This window comes from Corythoichthys intestinalis, chromosome 21, assembly GCF_030265065.1.
Source record: "Corythoichthys intestinalis isolate RoL2023-P3 chromosome 21, ASM3026506v1, whole genome shotgun sequence".
NCBI lineage: Eukaryota > Metazoa > Chordata > Actinopteri > Syngnathiformes > Syngnathidae > Corythoichthys > Corythoichthys intestinalis.
The window spans coordinates 29,126,877-29,151,888 of NC_080415.1; the positions used below are offsets into that span (position 1 = coordinate 29,126,877).

At 38.5% G+C, this 25,012-nt stretch overlaps 1 protein-coding gene across 2 annotated transcripts in view; it reads right to left on the reverse strand.

Moving 5' to 3' along the window:
• entpd1 (ectonucleoside triphosphate diphosphohydrolase 1) overlaps positions 1–25,012 on the reverse strand; it is a 30,051-nt gene that overhangs the window by 358 nt on the left and 4,681 nt on the right. The window contains exons 1-9 of one of the 2 annotated variants that reach the window (XM_057825441.1): positions 17,931–18,089; positions 8,943–9,070; positions 5,325–5,442; positions 4,153–4,303; positions 3,923–4,082; positions 3,647–3,850; positions 3,089–3,346; positions 2,894–3,007; positions 39–176 (exon numbers count right to left, since the gene is read on the reverse strand). In XM_057825441.1, the coding sequence (XP_057681424.1) occupies positions 39–176; positions 2,894–3,007; positions 3,089–3,346; positions 3,647–3,850; positions 3,923–4,082; positions 4,153–4,303; positions 5,325–5,442; positions 8,943–9,068 (1,269 nt within the window). In that variant the 5' untranslated portion in view covers positions 9,069–9,070; positions 17,931–18,089. Of the gene's footprint in view, positions 1–38; positions 177–2,893; positions 3,008–3,088; positions 3,347–3,646; positions 3,851–3,922; positions 4,083–4,152; positions 4,304–5,324; positions 5,443–8,942; positions 9,071–17,930; positions 18,090–25,012 lie in introns of those variants that run through there. The other variant, XM_057825440.1, reaches the window with a different exon arrangement.

Here is a 25,012-nt window from a genome sequence, read left to right on the forward strand (position 1 = left end):
GAGGCAATACATCCAACAGGACAGTAAGGGCAGAGTACCTTGTCAATGAATTTGATATTGGAGTACATTTCTGAGGTGAAGTTGTATCCTTCCGTCAGCAGGGTGATGAGGTAGGTGCCGGCAAAGCAGTACGCCACTAAAAACTTTAACTTCACCTTTGGATTCTCCTCCTTGACCTGAAGTCAGTCACATAATTTTGCACATATTTATATTTCAGTTCTAATTTTTTTTTTTTTTTTTTTTGGTAGAGGCAGGGCTGGCCTTGGGTATAGGCGAGCGAGGCAGTTGCCTTGGGCGCTATCTAGTTGCGGGGGTGCCGAATTGTTTTGAGGAAAAAAGATACCCTGGAAAAAAATGATCACACTACGCTTCCAGAACATAATCTAACATATCAAATACATTTAACTGGAAGTCTTGGGTTTTTTTTGGTTATAAAGAAACACTAGAAAGGTGTCAAATGACCCCAATACCAAACTGACTACTTGGCTTTGTGAAATAATAGATCACTCAAACAAGCAATCCAGCAGACAACCCCCCAACACACTCCTATGGAGTCGCTGCCTAGGTGTAAAGGCGGTGTTTCACTCTGGATAGCTGCAATTAGCATTTTCAATAATTGCAAATCCAGGGCTGGGTGGACTTCTTGGTGGGTCTTGCAAAGGAATTGGCTCATTCTCATGTGGGAGTAAAGAAGGCGCAGAAGGAAAAATTGCTTTGGCAACAACCTCCGACACCCAGCCCCGGCAAAATACATCACCACATAATTTTTTTTTATTACGCCGTCCCTTGTAGTAGGCAAACTGCAGCTTTTGGAATATGTAAAAAGGTTTTCCGCCCGATTGCCTGCCTGAGCGGTCCACTGTCCAACAAGGCACAGGCAGCCCTGCCCTGCAAACACTCAAGATGTTAATTCGAGCAATCCAACCCTGTGGTTTTGCAAGTGTGAATGGGAATCACTAATAAGGATCTCAATGCTCTCAAAAGATATGCTGATTAGGGTCAGATGACCCTTCTCTGGATACAACAGGGATTTGTATCAACTGATCCACCCTTGGTAGTTCTAGTTAAACAGGCTACATATAAAAAATATTTGCCGTTTCCAACCTAGATTGTATTGGCTACCTGTTATTTTGTGACAATATCAAGACAAAGGACAAATATAGGCAAGTGATTAAATCAAAGGTTCAAGGTTCATTCAAACTCACGGTTTCAAAACTAAACTAAAATGATCACATTACATTTAACTAAATAAGTAGCAATTAATGAAACAACTGCAACACTAACTACAGAAATAATTAGCATAGAACATGAAGTAAAATGGGTTTGGCCCAAGCAAGCGCAAAACTGTAAGCTGACGTGAACACTGTCTGGAAGTGAAAGCCGATGGACTCCAGCACGCGTATTTACTATTGTAACAAACAGTAATGCATTTATTTTTCCTTGTTCGCAAGAAAAAGGTGCTTTTCCCAATTTTAGGGAGTAGGGGGCATTATGATAGCCATGTAAAGACTTTTACTAATTTCGGTAAGATGGTGAAGATTATTATTTTTTTATTCGTGAACTACATTTCCACACAAACGCATATTGAGGTATCCTTTAGCTGAGCAAGGACAGTTGTGAGAGTCATTTTTTGAGTGTCTCAGACCTCGCAAAACTTTTAAAAAGTGCATTCATCAAGATTTCACGCGCAAAACTTTTAAAAAGTGCATTCATTAAGATTTCGCCGGCTGTGAATTGTTTGTATCCGTCTGCCGAAACAGCCTGATAGCACAGAAATCAATACGCGTGCCACTCTGCTATTGGATGCGTTGTTGACGTCAGCGTGGCAAGTCTCGTTTTTGGCCCCCGCCCCTCGGCGACAATTCACTCAAGACTTTCTCTTCCATCCAAAAGGCTCGTCGCTGCTCAATCTCGCCGAGAAACCCCCTCCCACATACGCAATGAATGGGGTTGCCGCTGAACCCTTCACACTAGGCTGCCGCTAGTTTGAAACGGCCTTAAATGTTATTTAAATCTGTAGCGCTGCAATGCAAGCCGGGGGACGTGAGGCATGCTCAATGACAACAGTGTTAACAGCAGGTGGCAGCAGAGGTTGTCTATCTCTCCGAAGGGAAGTGATAGATTACTTTGAGCAGTGATGGCCAAATGAAGCTTCTAGAAAAAATGAAGCTTTGCAGCCAATTGATTCAAAGCTTCATGGTGGTTCATTTGCTCTATAGCGCTATCAAGTGGTCATGAAGCTCAAGAGGGAAACAGTGTTGAGACTTCCATGGCTATTTGTTTAAGAAAACGATATGAATTTGCTTGTGTTAAGGTATAAACAAAATGCAACAAGTGCTATAAGGATAATTTGCTATTCATATATATTGAGAAATAATAGCTTCCACAGTGTTTTCGCAAAATATAAAACATTTTAAAAATATTTTATGATTAGCTTGTAGCTACACGCCGCCTAGGTCACCTAGTCACCCAAGGTGGACGCATACTGATCAATCCCAAAGAGGAGTAAGTTTGCGTCTTGGAATATGCTACACATAATCAACCAAAACTGTGCTGCTTGACTTCAATGAAAAATGTGGGAAAACCTCACACAATGGCAAATGAATTTGTAGTTCCAACTAAAAATGTTATTATAAAACAATGCAAAGGAAACCTTGACCCATTGGCAAATATATTTATATCTAGACGGCGTGAAAAATTCGGTTTATTATAATGAAAAAAAAAACTACGCACAATAATAAATCAAGGGAAAAAATGCTATTGCACCCCACAGTAGTGAATATATAGAATACATGTAAACGGTGCTGAAAAACTATGATTTTGATCAACTAAAAAGTAACCGAAAAGATGAATGTACAATTCACCCATCCCCCCAAAATGAGTTGTTGCTAACCTTTTCCCAGGGTGTAGCACAAAAATTGGCAATCCTCTCCTTGACCTCATCCAGAGGGATGGACATGTTGGTTAGTTTGAAGAAGTCCATGGCATAGTAGTAGGCTGAAAACGCCTAAAACACACACAAAAATACCATATCATATCCGGGGCTGCTTTGCTTCTTCCCAGCCTGGACGCAGGGCTGCTTCCTCACCCCAAATAACCCCTCTAAGGGAGGCTGGAAGACGCCGTTAAATGAGCAGCGGCTGTATTTGCATTGGCTGAAATTGAACAGGGTCCGGACGACGTCCTGGCATTGTTGGAAGTTTCCGAGTCCAGTGTGTTGAAAGGACGCGGGAGCCGCCTGAGGCTTCCTGTCCGACACGCAGGGGCTGTCGTAGAGATCCGAGTAGTTCTTTGTTTCCACGAAGCCGGGGTGGAAGCACGGGTCATTTATACTCGAAGGACCTGACTGATGGAAGAAGAATGGATAAGTGGGAAAATGGAGGATCAACAGATTTATTTTTATACAGCCAATTTTAGCTCATTTTAGGTACGAAACTGTTGCACGCACAACGTTAGCCCTCCATTTTCCCCTGAAACAGTTCCAATTCTCAACCAAATTTTTTTCTCTCAGTTTGCTTCTTTTAAAAAATACGGAATATTACAACTACTTTCCCTACATAGCAACTTTTCCTTATCAGACTTCTTGTTTTTGTTGGATGAAGAAAACAAAAGAGGTCCTCATCACACCTGGGCGTGCCGCACTTACCCGCGTTTGTTGCGCCATTGCCATTCTGAGAGCCTGATCCTTCCCATAACACAGGAAGCTGTGTGTGTAAAGGTTGTAGTCGTTTCCGTAGAGGCGGAAGGTCACAGAGTTGGCGGGCGACTCGGTGCCGTCCCACGTTTTGGACACAAAGCTAATCTGGGTGGACGCCCCGCCGAGGTCCAGGGCCCCCGTGGTTTTCAGGCCCTGTACAAACACACATCAAAGTCGAGCTTCGCAAACTCAAAGACGCAGCGACTCGAGGACACGTCCGCGTGCCTGTTTGAGGCGGTCGTCCAGGTAGTTGACGGTGACCCATCCGAAGGCACCTTCCTCCTGGCCGCTGAGGATTCTGGCGCCCTGGTAGGAGAAGGGGAAGGTCTGCAGGGCGTCCGACACGGCCCTGAACACCTCATCCGAAGCTGTGCTGTTCTTCATACTACGCCGGCGCAAATAGATAAATCGGCTTCAACTCAGAGGACAGCTCACAAGTCAAATCACGCTCTTACTTGAGCAGCCTCATGCCCGCGGTGGCCCCCAAGTAGAGGGGCGTCTCAGCATGTCTTTCATGGGGGATGGTTATCTCCGCTTCTTGCATGCACTCCCTCAAAGACTGGCCGGCTTTCCACGGCGTCTCCGCGTAGCTGGAGATCCCCTTGCCTGCCAAACAGTGGAGTTTCAAGGATCTTTCGGGGCTCCAAGTAAGAAACCCCTGGGGCACCAACCCGTGCAAGTTGCAAAAATTCGTACTTTGCACATATACATGCATAATAAATAAGTAAACAGTACAGTATATAAGGCCACATCAAAAGAAAAATGACGTAAAATAAAATAAAAGACTTAAAACTACACACTTGAAGTGCCTTTGACACGATTAAGAAAAATCTTAAATAGCATAATTACGTGAATTTAAATCATATTTTGACACGATTCGACTACATACAACAATTTGGCAAAGCGCAGATGATAAGAAATTAGTCTTTTAATCTGCCGTTTAGCCCCGCCTGTCATTATAGCCCTCTAGCGCCTCTATCTGGGTGATGACGTCAACAGTCTTGGGGTCTATATCGATGCCTCTTTTTCTTTGGGGGCGGAGTTGTTGGCGGTAAGCAGAGTAAAAAGGGAGAAAAATACTACGACTTCCGTGTCCAATTTTTCGCCGCCAAGCAAGCGTTACAATATGAATTAAAAATGAATGAAAACTAAATACTATTGAATATGTCATCATTATCATTTTAAAAATGTAAGTGACGGGTAAAAATAGACTATGACCGGATTTTTATGACCCTGTCAGTCAAAATGACAGACAACGAAAATGTCTAGCGCAACCTCTGGCTCCAACCCACCTAATCACATCTCTTCCTGATCCCTCCCGCCCCCCTTTTTTTCTTCTCGGTCATCAGGCCCCCCACATGGTGCCAGCCGGAAATACAATTAGTTAACGATAGTGCTACTACAGTATATTCATAGTTAGTGTAGGCGTTGAATATATTTCTTGTTGTTCTTCTCTTCTGTCACTCTCTCCTTTTTTATCTCCCTTTATTGTCCCCCTATAACCCTTTCCTGCTTGCTGCTTTCTCTTAATAACAAAATAACAAAAACCAAGTTTGAATACTGTATTACCACATATTGAAATAATGGCTAATACCATGTAACTTTATTACACCACTCTTTACAGTACCTTTGACATTACAGGCATGTTTCTGCTGGGCGCGCCCTGTGTTATTGTCCTTCTCGGCTGGCCACTCGTAAATGAAGACGGTCGTGTGCGACGAGCCGGCGTCCAACACGATCCCATACTGTTGCCAAACATTCATGTAAAAAAAAAAAATAAATAATAAAAAAAAACTTCATGTATACACATTGGGGGGGGGGGATTGTTTGTCATCTTGACACATTAGTCACTCAGACACGGCGATAAATTCTTTAGTCTAACTGGAAGTGTTTAGTTAAACAGTTTTGGAGATTGTAATCTAGAACAGACACAACATCTGGGATTGTTAAGTGTTGACATCATCAGACAGGGTTGTTTTAATATGCCATTTAACTCAATGGCAGACAACAATTAATCTTTTCATGCACGGATTCACTCATTTAACTCATTGGCTGCCATTGACGACGCGAGACGTTCAATCCATTTTGACCGGAAGGGGCTTCTAGCGCTGTCAATGGCACTGAAACATGATCACATTTTTTTATTTTTTATTTTTTTCATTTCAGAAACTTTCACAGCAAAATTTTTACACTCAAGGTTTTAATCCTCAATTTGTAATTCTGTTTGTATTGGGTTTCGATTGCTAGCCTTAGCATTTAGCATTCACAGTCACTCCTCCCAGTTTAAGTCAACTGGACATCTATCGTTGTCAATGGCAGGCAATGAGTTAAATACCATTACATGATAAATAACCTTGTTAGGGCATCATTGGGGAGTATAAACCAGACTGAAACATGAGCATTCACAGCCAGCCTTCCCACTTTAAAACAATTGGACGTCTATTGCCATCAATATCATGAAATGTGTTAAATACTATTAAAAAAATAATGAAAATAATAATTTTTGGGGGAGTTTCGGTTTTTATTCACTTGAATGTCATTAGATTATATAAATTTGTAGCAAGTTGTATAAATATACACATTTATTTATAATTATAAAAAAATTACAATAGATTGATCCATTGTTTTTCGCGGTTAATAGGGACCAGAACCCGCCGCGATAAGTGAAAAACCGCAAAGTAGCGCCGCCCCACCCCAAATATTTACTTATTTATTTATAATATTGGGTGTGTGTGTTCAATGTATTCAAATTTAGCATTTGAAAGATATATGACATGTTTTTTTTCCCGAAGTATAATAAAAAAAAAAAAACTTATGCAAATATATATATAAAATGCATATATATATTTATTTATTATTTTTTTTTTTTAATAAATGATTTTTAAGCACTTCAAATGTAATAATTATGATAATTTTTAAACATGTTACGGTCCCACCGAATTATCTTTAAGAATAAAGAATTAGGAATAAAGCGGCAAAATGCTTGGCTTTATTAAATGCTTCATTGAGTGAGTCCACTCAAATCTGCTCACTTAGACACAATGAGTTGCCACAGCAACTGTTTGACAAGTTAAACGATGATTGAAGCATGCAGCGCTTTGATCTTGCCAGAGACGCGAACTTCAAATATTTAACGTCTGTCAATCATCGGTTACCTTAATAAGCCACTCCAGTTCACGCACTGCCTGACCAACAAAGAGCAGGGAGAGGGAGGGAGGGAGGGAGGGAGGGAGAGTGAGACTACGCGATTGGCTCGTGACAGCTCATGTTTTTTTTTTTCAAAACTGAAAAAAAAATCCGCGATGGACTGAGGGCGCAAGTTTGAAGCGCGAAATAGCGAGGGATCAATGTAATTATTGAAAAAATATTATAATAATTGCTAATATATGAACAATTTTTTGAGTGACCAAAAATAGTCGCTTGTCCTATGAAGGGTTAAAGGGCTTAAAGACTTGTTCAGACTGGCAGCCAAAGATTTTTTCGTCTGAGCAGTCACAAAGCACAGAAATCGAATTTTTAAGACGGATTGAAACCACATACGGGAGGTAGTTTCATATCAGATATGGACAAGATGACAAATAAGTGACATATGGCAAATTATGTCACTTTTGAATAGATGTAAAAGATACAGATTGGACATAAATGAAGTTAGTGACAAAATTTGCTGGATGACACTTAACGACATCTGTCTTAAGCATTTATTAATGCTCATGACAGTGTCATGTCATAATTATGACGGTCTTTTGACGCCACTATCAAATAAAGTTTTACTGTTGCTTCTTGTCTAAACAGCTCAGATGGGTTTCTATTGTCTGTGACATCACTCTATAGGGTTGGGCATTGAGCATCTAGCATCGATGCGATCCGGACTAACACTCCGATGCTCCCGGAACTGTTTGAATTTTTAAATTTCGATTCCATGTTTCGGTGCCCTGACCGCCGATCAGGAAAAAAATAGCTGCTGGACATCACGAAGCAGCCACATGAAGCGTGTGTTTATTGCATTGCAACTTGGATTTCAGCCACGGACATGATGCGGCGGCGCTCAAAAGTTTGGCTCAACTTCACAAAGAAAAATGACCAGTCAGCTCACTGCAACACTTGCAACACAGCTACTGTATATAATGCAAAGGTGGCACAACCTAACGCGATGTAGCACGTTGCCGCCTCCGTTAAAATCAACAGTTTTAAGAGCATCTTTTGTTTTAGAATCGGTTTTACAAATAAGGAAATCATTATTTAGCCTCATCTACATCAAATTATTATCAATAGGAGAATTTTTACTAATGCTTCGTCATAGCGCCCAGCTAAGGTACATGTATGTAAAGTGCGTAGCAGCTGACAGCAACCTACGTAATATTTGCGACTTTTTATTGCTTTCTCATATTTATGCGTTCAAGCTTCATCATCACCCAGTGAATGTGCGTTCTCCACTGCAGGAGACAATATCTGTCCAGAACGCACACGCTTACTGCCTGAGAAGGCAGATATTGATCATTTTCCTCAACAAAAACTTTCTGATTTTATCCTGTACCAACTTCTAATCTGGACTGGGGTTTTTTTGTTTGTTTGTTTAATATTCTGCACCAGGTTAGCCCATTAGTGGCATCTCAATAACATGTAAAAACGCCTGCGGCATAAGACACTCTAAAACATAGGCAAAAGAATATGTGTAAATGTTTTCTCCGCAAGCTTTTGAAAAATAAACATCTTTGTGTAAGTACACTCCTGTGGAAAGGAACCCAATCATATTCAAGTTCAAAGACTGATATTTATATGCAAGTTAAAGACCCTTTGAGAATTTCATAGGTAATTGAAAGTTCATATAATTTAAAAGAATAATCGAGAAGTTAAGAAATTACTATAAACTATGCAATTTTTTTTTTACCCAGCCGATTAAAAGAATCGAGAATGGTTTAGAACTGGAATTGAAACGATGAATCGGAATCGTTCAAATTCAAAAGATGCCCAGCCCTAATGCTGAATGACGACTTCGTTGCCACAGCAACCTGAACAGGATTGATCTGATTTGTAAACTTGCTAAAAAAAAAAAAAAAAATGTAAAAAATAGTGTGAACAGTCAGGCCTGAAAATCATATTTGGAATCACATATGCTTGCAGTCTGAACATAGTGGCAAAAAAATCAATTAATTAAAATGACCAAAAATAGTCACTTGCTCTACAAAGGTTACATTCGAATAGCTGTCCACTGTCGTGAACAATGTCCTAGAAAAGGTTAACTAACCTTGTATTTCTGTGAGAGCGGCATGTTCTGGACTACCAAGATGGCCACCAGGACCACCACAGCAATGACGCCAATGACAGCCACCGCCACAATGCCACATTTGTGCCAAGGGTTCTTCTCTTTCATGTCTGCAGAGAGGTTCGTCAACAGACAGACAGGAAGAGTAGGCCAAAGAATACAAAAAAGGAGAAAGGAAAGAGGAAGAAGGTTAGCATGAAGTTGGTTTTAATGTTTTCAAGCAGGCGAACCAGCTGTTGTTGTTTTCCTTGGAAGAAATTACTTTGTTAAAATTAGAAAGGATTTCCTCAGAAGCACATTTGTGTTCCTTGGAAACCTTAAGGTCTTCCACATGCTTTTATTTTAGTGTAGTAGTAATTATTTTAATATTGAACTCAAATTTCAAATGTTTAGATTGCTTTAGAGTTAACTGTTTTTCCACCCAGTTTGGGTAGATAATTAGGTTCCTACCCGATTTACAGTAGTATGAAAAACTATCTGAACCTTTTGGAATTTCCCACATTTCTGCATAAAATCACCATCAAATGTGATCTGATCTTTGTCAAAATCACACAGATGAAAAAACAGTGTCTGCCTTAACTACAACCACCAAAACATTTATAGGTTTTCATAATTTAATGAGGATAGTATGCAAACAATGACAGAAAGAGGAAAAATAAGTAAGTGAACCATCACATTTCATATTTTGTGGCCCACCCTTTGGCAGCAATAACTTCAACCAGAATCTTCCTGTAGCTGCAGATTAGTCTGGCACATCAATCAGTTCAGTCAGATTCCTGGGATGTCTGGCATGAATCACTATCTTTAGGTTATGCCACAGCATCTGAATGGGGTTCAATTCTGAACTTTGACTTGGCCACTCCAGAACATGTATTTTGTTCTTCTGGACCCATTCTGAAGTTGATTTACTTCTGTGTTTTGGGTCATTGTCTTGTTGCAGCACCCATCCTCTTATTAGCTTCAACTGTCTGACAGACAGCCTCAGGTTTTCCTGTAAAACATCCTGATAAACTTTTGAGTTCATTCTTCCATTAATGATTGCAAGTTCTCCAGGCCCAGAGGCAGCAAAACATCCCCAAATCATGATGCTCCCTCCATATGCTTCATGGTGGGGATGAGGTGTTGATGTTGCTGAGCTGTTCCATTTTTCCTCCAACCATGACGTTTTGCGTTATTCCCAAACAATTCAACTTTGGTTTTTCACCAGTCCACAAAACATTTTGCCAAAACTTCTGTGGACTGTCCAAGTGCCTTTTTGCAAACATTAAACGAGCAACAATATTTTTTAGACAGCAGTGGCTTCCTCCGTGGAGTCCTCCCATGAACACCATTGTTGGCCATTGTTTTACATATAGTTGATGGACTGTGCCAGTGATTTCTGTAAGTCTTTAGCAGACACTCTAGGGTTCTTTTTTTGACTGACTGTCGACTGATGAACATCCAGACTTTTAGAGATGGTTTTGTATCCTTTCTAAGCATTTGTATACAAATCAACAATCCTTGATCGCAGGTCTTCAGACATCTTTTTTGACCGAGCCATGATGCACATCAGGCAATGCTACTCATCAAGACGTTTCTTACCAGGTGTGTGTTTTATAGTGGGCAGATTTAAACCACTCATCAGTGATTGGGCACACACTTGACTCAAAATGTTAAAATTGGTTTCAATTGGTCTTTCAGTCTTATTAGGCAGAGGGTTCCCTTACTTACAGTGCCCTCCATAATTATTGGCACCCCTGAAAAAGATGTGTTTTTTTAGCATCTAATGATTTTTTTTAAATTCAAATAATATGGGACCTTAATGTAAAAAAAAAAGAAAAATCCAACCATTAATACTAGTGTATTCATTCAGTGGGGAAAAATTCCCACATAAAGAAAAAATGATTTGACATCAAATAATGTGTGTCACAATTATTAGCACCCCTGGTGTTAATACCTTGTACAACCCCATTTCTCACACAAAAATACACACGGTCCCAAGCTTCAACTGGGACCGTGTGCTTTGGTCAGATGAGACCAAGATTGAGCTTTTTGGCAACAAACACTCTAAGTGGGTCTGGCGTGCCACGAAAGATGCGCATGCTGAAAAGCACCTCATACCCACTGTGAAGTATGGGGGTGGGTCAGTGACGCTGTGGGGCTTTTTCGCTTCCAAAGGCCCTGGGAACCTTGTTAGGGTGCATGGCATCACGAATGCTTTGAAATACCAGGACATTTTAAATCAAAATCTGTTGCCCTCTGCCCGAAAGCTGAAGATGGGTCGTCACTGGGTCTTTCAGCAAGACAATGACCCTAAACATATGGCCAAATCTACACAGAAATGGTTCACCAGACACAAAATCAAGCTCCTCCCATGGCCATCTCAGTCCCCAGACATTGTTTTGTTGGCAAAAGGGTTTTTTACAAAGTATTGACACCAAGGGTGCTAATAATTGTGACACACATTAGTTGATGTCAAATATTTTTTTCTTTATGTGGGATTTTTTTTCCCACTGAATGAATGCACTTGTGTTGAAGGTTGGATGTTTTTTCTTTTTTCTCCATTAAGGTCCCATATTATTTGAATGAAATATATATATATATATATATATATATATTAGAAGCTAAAAAACACATCTTTTTCAGGGGTGCCAATAATAATTTCCCCCCCTTCTGTCATTGTTTGCATGTTATCCTCATTATAACATGAAAACCAATAAATGTTTAGGTGGTTTTAGTTAAAGCAGAGGCTGTTTTTACATCTGTGTGATTTTGACAAAGATCAGATCACATTTAATGGTGATTTTATGCAGAAATGTGAGAAATTTCAAAAGGTTCAGATACTTTTTCAATACACTGTAAGTAGCAAGGATTAAATCAATTAAATAAATGGATCCTGAGTTACTATTTTGTTTTTTGGGGGGAAAATGTGTTGTTTCCACCAAGTAAAAGCAAATGTAATTTTGATAAAACACATAATTTTGTGTTTAAGTGTTTAACACAACGTCCCAACTTCATTAAAATTGGGTTTGTGCATTTGAAGACAAGTGACACGTCACAAGTGGCAAGTTATTCAAAAAATGCATGATATTTTTACTAAATAGTTGTTTTAGGATGTGGAGTGGTTAGTTTGCATTGTATCACATGGGGAAGTTGGTTTTCATGAAGCAATGCAAGTCCGGTTTCTTAAGAGTTCTCTTCTCTAAGTATAGACTACAATGGCTTTATTATCATTGCGTAAGTACAATAAAATTGAAGTAAGCAGTAGTCTGCCAGGTGCCATCAATTAAAAGTACAAAAACATATTCTAAGGATATTCTAAAAACAACTCAAACAGAAAAAACAAGCTATTTTCATCCTTCTGCTGTGAATTGGAATGAGTTTATCACTAGTATACACTGCTGGCCAAAAGTATTGGGACCCCTGCAATTCTGTCAGATAATACTCAATTTCTCCCAGAAAATGATTGCAATTACGAATGCTTTGGTAGTATTATCTTCATTTATTTTGCTTACAATGAAAAAACACAAAAGAGAATGGAAAATATAATTAAATCACTAGCATTTTACACAAAACTCCAAAAATGGGCCGAACAAAAGTATTGCCACCCTTTGAAAAATCATGTGATGCTTCTCTAATTGGTGTAATTAACAGCACCTGTTGCTTACCTGTGGCACATAACAGGTGGTGGCAATAACTAGATCACACTTTCAGCCATTTAAAATGGATTAAAGTGGACTCAACCTCTGTCCTGTGTCCTTGTGTGTACCACATTGGAGCATGGAGAAAAGAAAGAAGACCAAAGAACTGTCCGAGGACTTGAGAAGCAAAATTGTGAGGAAGCATGGGCAATCTCAAGGCTACATGTCCATCTCTAAAGACCTGAATGTTCCTGTGTCTACCGTGCGCAGTGTCATCAATAAGTGTAAAGCCCACGGCACTCTGGCTAACCACCCTTGATGTGGACGGAAAAGAAAATTTGATGAGAGATTTCAACGAAAGATTGTGCGGATGGTGGATAAAGAACCTCGACTAACATCTAAACAAGTTCAAGCTGTCCTGCAGTCCGAGGGTACAACAGTGTCAACCCGTACTATCCGTCGGCGTCTGAATGAAAAGGGACTCTGTGGTAGGGTACCCAGGAAGACCCCACTTCTGACCAAGAGACATAAAAAAAACCAGGCTGGAGTTTGCCAAAACTTACCTGAAAAAGCCAAAAATGTTTTGGAAGAATGTTCTCTGGTCAGATGAGACAAAAGTAGAGCTTTTTGGGAAAAGGTATCAACAGAGTTTACAGGGGAAAAAACGAGGCCTTCAAAGAAAAGAACACGGTCCCCACAGTTAAACATGGCGGAGGTTCTCTGATGTTTTGGGGTTGCTTTGCTGCCTCTGGCACTGGACTGCTTTACCGTGTGCATGGCATTATGAAGTCTGAAGACTACTAACAAATGTTGCAGCATAATGTAGGGCCCAGTGTGAGAAAACTGGGTCTCCCTCAGAGGTCATGGGTCTTCCAGCGGAACAATGACTCAAAACACACTTCAAAAAGCACTAAGCACTAGAAAATGGTTTGAGAGAAAGCATTGGAGACTTCTAAAGTGGCCAGCAATGAGTCCAGACCTGAATCCCATAGAAAAACCTGTGGAGGGATCAGTTTGGAGAAGGCACCCTTCAAATCTCAGTGTCCTGGAGCAGTTGGCCAAGGGAGAATGGTCTAAAATTCCAGCAGAGCATTGTAAGAACTCATTGATTTATTCCGGAAGCGGTTGTTCGCAGTTATTTTGGCTGAGGGTGCCAAGACTTTTGTCCGGTACATTTTTGGAGTTTTGTATAAAATGATAATGATTTCATTTTTTTTTTTCAGTCTCTTTTGTGTTTTTTCATTGCAAGCAAAATCAATCAAGTTATTACTACCAAAGCATTTGTAATTGCAATAATTTTCTGGGAGAAATTGAGCATTATCTGACAGAATTGCAGGGGTGCCAATACTTTTGGCCAGCAGTGCACGTCCAATCCATTTAAACACTTAAAATAGATTGAACATCTATGGCCATCAGTGGCAGCCGATGCCAGGCAATGAGTTCTATTTTGGCTCATTTCACGTCATTTCCTTTTTCTTTTGGGGCATTTACAAGTCACTTCCTGTTGATTTGTGGTTAGTAAAAGGAAGTAACTCAAGAATGTCGCCAAACCAACAGGAAGTCACCTGTAAATGCTCTAAAATGAACAGGAATTTACCTGTAAATGCCCAAAAGAAAGGCTGGAAATGCTGTTGTTTCAGTGCCATTGACGGCGCTAGATGTCCAATCCAGTCAAAATTTATTGAATGTCTAGTGCCGTCAATATTAGCCATTGAGCTAACATTATTTTAATTAAAGATTTTTGTAGAGATGGGTCACTTCCTGTTGATTTTGGGGCATTTACAGGCAGAAGTGGGTAGTAACCATAGGCGGAGCTTGACTTTTGGGGCAGGGGGGGAACAACATGTTGATGACCCCGAAACGGTGTCAGCAATAAAATTAACTTAATTAATAAGAATATTTATAATAATAAGTTGACAATGAGTGTTTTTTGTTTCCCATCATTTTTGAGGGGAATTCTAAATCAGGCTGCTTAGGCAATACTTTTCGCCAAGATCGTCATCCATTGAATATGGTTTGCCCTCCGGTGTCGTGCCAATGTAGTTACCCCAGTCAAAAATTTGATCCCCTGGGCGGAGCCATATGGAGGTAGAATTGTGTCTTTATTATTCAATCAAAAAAAAGTTGCTCAATGTTCAATCAAAATATATATTTTTAACCCAAAAAAAAGTCGCTTCAATTTAAAAAAAAAAAAAATGTGTTTGAATGCAAAAATAAATTTGAAACTCAAAAAACTAAAAAAAAAAATGCATGTGAAAGCGATTTTTCTTTGATTTTTTTCTCTTTTTTTTGATTGAAGCAACTTTTTTGATTGAAGTAATGTTGATTTGTGTTTGGGCCACATTTTGGCTATCGGACATTTTTGTCTTTATTATTCAATCAAAAAATAAGTTGCTTCAAAAAATATATTTTTTCAAAAAGAAAAATCACTTCATTAAAAAAAAAAAGAAAAAAAAAATTTCAATCATAGAAAAAGTTTAAGAATGCGAAAAAATATTTGACATTGAAAATTTTGCATTTGAACACTTAATTTTTCATTAAAAAAGATTTCTTTGATTGAAGAAATCCTTTTTGTGTTTGCGCCATATTATGGGTAGGACATTTGTGTCTAAGTTCAATCAAAGAAAAAAAAAAAATCATTTGAAAAAAAAAATTGCCCTCCCTTAATTTTTGGGGTGAAAATTATATGCAAAGCAAATGTTCGTCTAAGTTGTTAGTCACATGATCTGTTCGAAAAAATAATTTGGACCCATGATAAAAATATCTTTTTTCGTTCATTTCATTCATTTTTGTTGCAGTTTTATTGCTTTAAAACTTATCTATATAACAAAGTCAATTACATGCAATTAAACTTTTCGGCCACGGGGGGGGGCCTGGCCCCCTTGGCCCCCCCTTAAAATCCGCTTATGGTAGTAACGCGTTACATTTACTTAAGCAACTTTATGAGAAAAAATTACCTCTAACAGTAGTTCTACTAAGCTATACTTTTTACTTTTACTTGAGTAGATTTGTGAAGAAAACTCTACTCTTACTCCGCTACTTTGGGCTTCACAAGAGTCGTTACATTTTTCCTCCTTATTCTACATATTAGATTTTTTCTTTTTTTGCCAGCGATGGGGTAGCTCTACAGATTTTACAAATGAGACATCGCAACAATAATAACATGACTCCATTATACCAATCAGACGCAAGGTTGCCGTTCTATCTTTATGCCAGCCTGTTCAATCATGTGGTGACTTTAAAGCACTGTAAAAACTTAAGTATTTGATATAGAGCGCTGCCCTTAACATGCCTCGAAAGCGCGGATTTTAACCTCTCTCCCAGTTTATATTTGGTACCTATTAACCACGGAAAACCTGAGATAAGATCCTTTTAATTTCAAAATCGTAATTAAGAAGAAACTCTTCACTATTCAAACTAGGAACTATTTTTTCCACTAGAGGGCAGTCATGTTCTTTGGACGAATAATGGTGCTTTAGTCTTGCTCTCAAAGTGTGCCCAGAGTTTTCTGGGAGAAATTGAGTATTATCTGACAGAATTGCAGGGGTGTCAATATTTTTAGCCAGCAGTGTATGGATCAATATTAGTTAATCGTGGCATGACATTCCGTTTAGCGCAGATTCATCTAGTGGAGGCATAACACAACTCCAACCACTTCTACTACTACTGCACCTTATAATGCAGTGCGCCCTATATATGAAAACAGTTTTAAAATCGGCCATTCATTAAAGGTGCGCTTTGTAGTGCGGAAAATACGGCAATTCCAATGCACAATGTTCCTAAAGAACATTACTTTTTCAACATGATCCTAATACTTGTAAGTAGAGATGCCGATCGATCGGGATGCCAATCGATTGGGTCCGATCACGTCATTTTCAAAGTATCGGAATTGGCAAAAAATATCGGCCATGCCTTTTTTTAAATATATATATATTTTTTAATTAAATCGTTTTCTAATTGTATTTAACGTTACAGACATAATATGTTACACTCATCCAGAGTCTTTAGTTTAGTCTTAAGGTAGGGTTATCAAATTTATCCCGATAGCGGTGCTAATTAATTTTTGAAAAAATGTATCATATTAAAACATTTAACGCAATTAATGCATGCATTGCACGACCCACTCACGCATTGTCGCGCTCAATCTGTAATGGCGCCGTTTTACCTATATATATAGAGATAAAAGGCAGCGTATAATGAGTAGAGTGAATTTTGGCAGCCTTTGTAGCCTTTTTTTAATTGGCTAAAGCCTTGTAACCCCTCTCCCTACGATTAGAAATATCATGGGAAGCAAGGTAGTAATTGATCTTTTTCTTATCACCTTATGTTATTTCCCAACGCAGAGAAGATATATCAATTGGTAGCACTACGCACAGTCATGGTTCCACTTCCCATCATGCATTGGGGCATGGCTACAGTATCATTTACTGAAAGCTCAACAAATACACTAGATGGCAATATTTAGTCAGAATATACAAATTCAAAAGCCTTTCTATCCGTGGATCCCTCTCACAGAAAGAATGTTAATAATGTAAATCTTGAGGATTTATTGCCATAATAAACAAATACAGTACTTATGTACTGTATGTTGAATGTATATATTCGTCCGAGTTTTATTCATTTTTTTCTTAATGCATTGCCAAAATGTATATGATCGGGAAAAATGATCGGGAATGATTGGAATTGAATCGGGAGCAAAAAAAAAAAAGCAATCGGATCGGGAAATATCGGGATCGGCAGATACTCAAACTAAAACGATCGGGATCGGATCGGGAGCAAAAAAACATGATCGGATCGGAAAATTGAGTATTATCTGACAGAATTGCAGGGGTGCCAATACTTTTAGCCAGCAGTGTATGGATCAATAATCAATATTAGTTAATCATGGCATGACATTCCATTTAGCGCAACTCCAATCACTACTACTACTACTGCGCCTTATAATGCGGTGCGCTCAATTTATCAAAACAGTTTTAAAATCAGCCATTCATTAAAGGTGCGTCTTGTAGTGCGTAAAATACGGCAATTCCAATGCACAATGTTCCTCAAGAACATTATTTTTTGAACATAATCCTAATACTTGTTAACAAAAAGATGCAGAATTCAGTGAGTGCCTTGTCAGTAGTAGGTAATAGGCTTCCAAAACATTCATAAGCGTTGCTGGCTTCATCATTCAAAAAGCTGGACGCCCCGTGCCGGATATCCTCGTTTTTTTGTCGTGTGTTTAAAGCTTTCCCCCTGTTTACTGATGAGAAGCACACACTTGTAGAAGATCCAGCGTGTTGTTGACACAAGGACGGAGCAGGCACACATTGACATTTAGAAAGAAGAGAAAATCCGGCTTTCCTACCTGCTTGTTTGTCTCTTGAGTCAAGTTGAAGAAAAGAGAAAGGAGGAAGAGACCGCCAACATTACAAGGGGCAGCTGTGTGTGTGTGGAAGTTCGGAATGAACACCCCGCCGCCGCCGCCGCCACCCTCCTCAAAGTTTCCATGGCGACGCCTTCCCCCCCGCTAACCAATGAGAGCGGCCGTGCCAAACAGGGGAAGCGGGGGACTCCCTTGTTTGGAAGGCTGATGATGTCATGCCTGTGACGGATTGGGATCCCCTGCTCGTGCGTGCGTGAATGTGTGTGTGACGACTGTAAATGCGTAAGGCCATTGATATAAGTGCTACTTTGTTTCCCCGTACCTGCACACCCCAACACATCTAGGGTGCATCAAAAGGTGACCGATGCTTGGTTGGTTAGAGAATCACACTATTTGATATTTCATGAGTACAAGTTTTTTTTATCTACACACATATTCCACTTATAAAGGAGTAATAAATGTATTATATCATGCATGATTAATACATTTGAATTTAACAAAAGACTTTCAAAGGGAAATAATGGAAAATTTGATTCATCCCCCCCAAAAAAATCATATACAGTGGGGCAAATAAGTATTTAGTCAACAACCAATTGTGCAAGTACTCCTACTTGAAAAGATTAAAGAGGCCTGTAATTGTCAACAAACAAAACAGAAAATCACATTGTTTGATTTTTAAAGAATTTATTTCCAAATTAGAGTGGAAAATAAGTATTTGGTCACCTACAAACAAGCAAGATTTCTGGCTGTCAAAGAGGTTTAACTTCTTCTAACGAGGTCTAACAAGGGTCCACTCGTTACCTGTATTAACTGCACCTGTTTTAACTCATTATCGGTATAAAAGACACCTGTCCACAACCTCAGTCATTCACACTCCAAACTCCACTATGGCCAAGACCAAAGAGGTGTCGAAGGAAACCGGAGACAAAATTGTAGACCTGCACTAGGCTGGGAAGACTGAATCTGCAATAGGTAAAACACTTGGTGTAAAGAAATCAACTGTGGGAGCAATTATTAGAAAATGGAAGACATAAAAGACCACTGATAATCTCCATTGATCAGGGGCTCCATGCAAGATCTCACCCCGTGGTGTCAAAATGATAACAAGAACGGTGAGCAAAAATCCCAGAACCACATGGGGCGACCTCGTGAATGACCTACAGAGAGCTGGGACCACAGTAACAAAGGCTACTAGTAACACAATGCGCCGCCAGGGACTGAAATCCTGCACGGCCAGACGTGTCCCCCTGCTGAAAAAGTAAACGTCCAGGCCCATCTATCGAGCATTTGGATGACCCAGAAGAGGACTGGGAATATGTGTTATGGTCAGATGGTCAGATGAAGCCAAAATAGAACTTTTTGGTAGAAACACAGGTTCTCGTGTTTGGAGGAGAAAGAATACTGAATTGCATCCGAAGAACACCATACCCACTGTGAAGCATGGGGGTGGAAACATCATGCTTTGGTGCTGTTTTCTGCAAAGGGACCAGGACGACTGATCTGTGTAAAGGAAAGAATGAATGGGGCCATGTATCGAGAGATTTTGAGTGAAAATCTCCTTCCATCAGCAAGGGCATTGAAGATGAGATATGGCTGGGTCTTTCAGCATGACAATGATCCCAAACACACAGCCAGGGCAACAAAGGAGTGGCTTCGTAAGAAGCATTTCAAGGTGCTGGGGTGGCCTGGCCTGTCTCCAGATCTCAACCCCATAGAATATCTGTGGAGGGAGTTGAAAGTCTGTGCTGCCCAACGACAGCCCCAAAACGTCACTACTCTAGAGGAGATCTGCATTGAGGAATGGGCCAAAATACCAGCAACAGTGTGTGAAAAGCTTGTGAAGAGTTCCAGAAAACGTTTGGCCTCTGTTATTGCCAACAAAGGGTACATAACAAAGTATTGAGATGAACTTTTGGTAATGACTAAATACTTATTTTCCACCATGATCTTCAAAGAAATTCTTTAAAAATCAAACAATGTGATTTTCTGTTTTTTTTCTCCACATTCTGTCTCTCATGGTTGAGGTTTACTCATGTTGACAATTACAGGCCTCTCTAATATTTTCAAGTGGGAGAACTTGCACAATTAGTGGTTGACTAAATACTTATTTGCCCCCCTGTATATGTAAATGATCAAAAATACCATTAAAAAAATACAACCTCAAAACATTTTTAAAATTGTTCTTTTGTAATGGGCTAATACATATTTAACAAAAGTAAAATGAGTGACGTTCAATTATAAGTGTTTAAAAAAAAAAAAATAGAATCATAGACTTCATAAGTATTGACGGGTCACATCCATCAAGCACTGAGCAACGCCTTCAAGTAGGGGGCCGTCCTACAGTCCGCTTCAGTTATTTGCAGTCTGTCGCAGTTAGTCAACACATGCAGCGATCCAACGCCGGATTTAGGTTGAAAAAGTACGAAAGCTGTACCGCATCGAAACAGGAAGGATTGTCTCAGCAGTGATTTGTTCTAGGATTTAAGGTAATTATTATATTTTTCGTACCCTGCATGCATTTTGAACCGTTGTTTTTCAAAAAATCATTTGGAGAAATTTACCGCTACGGACTAGCTATTCTTCTACATATTTACGTAAAATGAATGCAAACTGCCAGTTTTTTTTGCTCTTTTAACAAAGAATCGAGACTGTTTTACGTCCATATCTATAAAGAATTCAGGGATTTAAGCTTTTATTCACAAGAATTTTCATTGGAAAAGCTCTGTCTGCAAATGGCATCCGCCACATTGACTAACAGACTAGCATCGTACGTCGACATATTTACGTAAAATAAATGCTAACTGCACGTTTTTTTGCTTTTACCCAAGAATCGAGGCTGTTTTACGTCCATATCTGTAAAGAATTTAGGGATTTAAGCAGTTATTCACAAGAATTTTCAACGGAAAAAGCTCTATTTACAAATGGCGGCCGCCGCAATGACTAACAGACTAGCATCGTACTTCGACATATTTACGTAAAATAAATGCTAACTGCATGTTTTTTGGGGGGGTTTTAACCAAGAATCGAGACTGTTTTACGTCCATATCTATAAAGAATTCAGGGATTTAAGCATTTATTCACAAGTATTTTTGACGAAAAAAAAAAGCTCATTGTCTATGATTCTACTCGGTCAGCTTTGACGGCCACGCCAACAATGCAGGCCCCCTATTAATTGGCCCTGCGCCCCCTGTCCCGTCAATATCATCATCAAGTCTGTTATAGAATATACACAAAATAATAAACATGAAAAAAGGAATGCCAGAGAAAAATATACATTGATAAACAAGACAATTAATTAGAATAAAACAATAAATGTGAAAAAATAAAATAAATAAATAAATTTTTTTTAAAAAGGCCATACAAAAAAAAAAAAAAAATCTGATAAACAAGACAATTAAAATAAAACAATAAATGTGAAAATAAAAAAAAATAAAAAAAAACACACAAAAAAGGCCATACATATTTTTAAAAATCTGGGAAAATAAAGTGAATTAAAATTTAACAAGAAAAACCCGTGAAAATTCAAGTTAAAATTAAGAAGAATAAAATTACAAATGGAATGAAAACAAAACAAATGAATGCCAGAGAAAAATATACATTGATAAACAAGACAATTAATTAGAATAAAACAATAAATGTGAAAATAAAAAAATTAAAAATAAAAACACAAAAAAAGGCCATACATATTTTTAAAAATCTGGGAAAGTAAAGTGAATGAAAATTTAACAAGAAAAACCAGTGAAAATTCAAGTTAAAATTAAGAAGAATAAAATTACAAATGGAATGAAAACAAAATAAATGGAGCTAAAGAAAAATAAAATGCTTTGAAATTCATAACAAAAAAAATAATTAAATAAATGTGAAAATAAGGGGAAAAAATAACCTCATAAACAAATAACAAAACAAGAAAAATAGTATTACAGGTAAGTAGCATTTAATAAGAAATGGAAAGCAAATATTGGAAATTAAATAAAAAAAAAAAAAAAAGAAAAATAATTACAAATAGAAAAAATTGAAGAAAATTCATTAGAAAATAATTTAATAAAATAAAGAGAAAATAAATTAAAATTGAATGAGGTGTACCCCCCCTGTTTTTGAGGTGTCAATTCAGTACTTTTTCAATAGCAGTTAAATAGTATAAATCTAAAAATAAAAGAGTCAAACAAACTAAAAACTAACTAGATTGAATTCAGAAAAATGACATTTGGTAAGTGCTCCCTTTTAAGTAGACACACTCCAGTACTTGTTTGAACCAACAAATATCCAAAGTCCAGGTTTGCAGCCAATTGATCAACATTAACCTTAGCACGATGACATCATTGTGCTTCTTACTCACTTTCGACATGCGTAGCTCTCCTTTTTTCAAGCAATCTTTTTCTAAAGTCAACTGAAGTCAGGAATTTGACAACAAATTTACTATTCAAGGGTAACGCTCAGAGGTCAAAATTCAAAGTGCGTAAAAATACCTCAGATGATCCGTTGAAAACTGGAAACATGTGTATAGCGAGTAAGTAGTCGAAACCACATTGTCATTTCTGCACGAGTGCAATCATTTACATCAAACAGAGCAATTATTCTCGCAAAAAAATGTTTTCTTTTGAATGTTTAGACAACAAATTTGTTGAGATCATGCTCAAGGACTTTAAAATAACTTTGTATCTTTATCTCAGGAATAAAATTTGGGGGGTCATTTTGGAATCTGATGGGAAGAAAGATGCATCATTTGATGTAGAGTGGCTAAGAGAAGGAAGAGCAGGTATGAAGAAAGAGGAAGTGAGGACACCAAATGAGTTCAAATGTGTCACAAAGGCAGCTAGTTTCCCGTGTAAGTTGTTTCAAATTTGTGAAAGGACAAGACCAGACCACAGTGATGTGAAACTGACCAACATTCAGGAAGCAGTGCACGCTGACTGCGGTGCTTTATTTGTCGGTTGACTGATTATGAAAGATCCGATAAATGATTGCTTATTTCATGTTTAAATTTTCAAATAGTGCCAGTGTGCTTTTTAACAATCTTTCAAGACTCACAGAAAATTGTGAGCTATCTTTATATGAAGTTGAAATATACCAAATGAAAGATACACTAGGTCAGTGCTTCTCAATTATTTTCTGGTACGCCCCCCCCAGGAAGACGTAAATTTTTTGCACCCCACCCCCAAACTCTCTGCCGCCACTGTAAATAGTATCATTTGTCTATAAAATTATCATTATAAGTACGCATTTGCCTAACATTGTGTCCTTTTTTTCTACTAAAGAAAAAACGGTAATATAAATGAAGTTAGAATAAAGTATAACTTCATTAACATTGTTTTGTTTGTAACAGAAAAGACTTAGCACGCATCAATTTGCCTGAATTTTAAAAAAAAATCACATCCAAATTGTAAAAATACAATCAACGTACATTTTTGACCATTTGATACTGAAAAATGTAATAAAATCAGTAAATAATTAAAAAAAAAAAATCAAATTGATTAGAAACATTAACTCATGAGGACAATATGACAAAAAATTTGACCAAAAAAACAAAACTGAAGAAAAAAAAAAGTGTCTTTGGACAAAAGAGTGTCTTTGGACAGAAGGACAGTTTTTTATTTTCGCTGTTCACAGTATCACCTCATTTGCAATGGTGTGGGGTTATTTAGCACGGAGCATGCTAACAGTGCTCACTGGTTTACTGATATAACACGGACAAAGCGAGACGATTGTTGACAATATTAGCCACGTTTTCGCTGAAAAACAATCAAGCGGCTTATCAATGAGATTGGGGTCTAATGTCTTTAAGTGGGACCGGCTGTCCGCTATAATAATTTTTAGACAGTAAACAGTGGTTTTTCCTCTTCTCCCACTATTAAAAGTCAAAGCCAAAAGGCAAACGGCCCAAAAAAAGCGCATTCTCGGCGGCCGAGGGAAAACCGTAGGTGAGGGCAGTCGTCGTGACGATCCCAAGCCGAAAATGGCACTTTTCGGGCGGACACGTGAGAACCGGAGAACACAGTGGGTCGCTGCATGAGTCCGGTCGGGAAAAGGCTTTTGAAAACGGCGCACAGCTCTTCTTCATATCTCTTTTCTGTGTGCTCTTGCTTAGTTCAAAAATACTGCGCGCACTCTGAAATTGAGAGCGCCACTGCCACTCACTGAGTGGATGCGCAAGTACACTTTATCCTAGTACGGCAAAAAAAAAAAAAAAAAAAAAAAAAAAAAAAAAAAAAAAAAAAAAACATGTTCCCAGAGCTCACATGCGCCACCCCCGGCATCGCCCCACTATTTGAGAAATACTGCACTAGGGTGTCCAAAAAAGAGGACACTCAGCCCGGCCGCAAGATTCTTGAATTTTACTCCAAGTTCACTCAAAGATGCCTAAATCACTTTAACATATTTAAAGTGTGCCCCCTCACTCTGGATGGAAAAATACAGTTTAAAAAAATAAAATAATGACAACAACAACGACAAAAAACTGTCAAATTTATCGCGTTAATGGGTGATAATTATTTTTTTAATTAATCACGTTAAATTATTTAATGCAATTAACGCATGCGCGGAACGATCCACTCAGGCTTTACCGCAAAGTTCGCAAACAGCCTACACTGGCACTGTTTTACGTATGTACAGTGCTAAGAGACAGCATCAAGTGAGTGGAATAGATACAAGCATTCAGTGCAGCTGTGCTTTTAATTGACAAGTCTCACACAATAACTATAAACAGTGTGGGAATCGACGTGGGGAAGAACGGTAAAAGTCTTTTTTTTTTCTTACCACCATGTATTGCACACAACGCAGAGAAGATATAGCATTTGCGGGCACCACACACAGTCATGGTTGCAACCATGCATGCATGGTTGCACCCATCATGCATTTGAGCAGAAGTTAAATCGCTAGGCAAGGCAAGGCAAGGCAAATTTATTTATATAGCACAATTCAACACAAGGCAATTCAAAGTGCTTTACATCACATGAAGACCATAAAAATCACATTTAAATCAACACAACGTAATAATCAAGACAAATGATCGCATTTAATCACAGAATAAAAATAAATAAATAAAAATAAAAATAAAGCAAAAACTA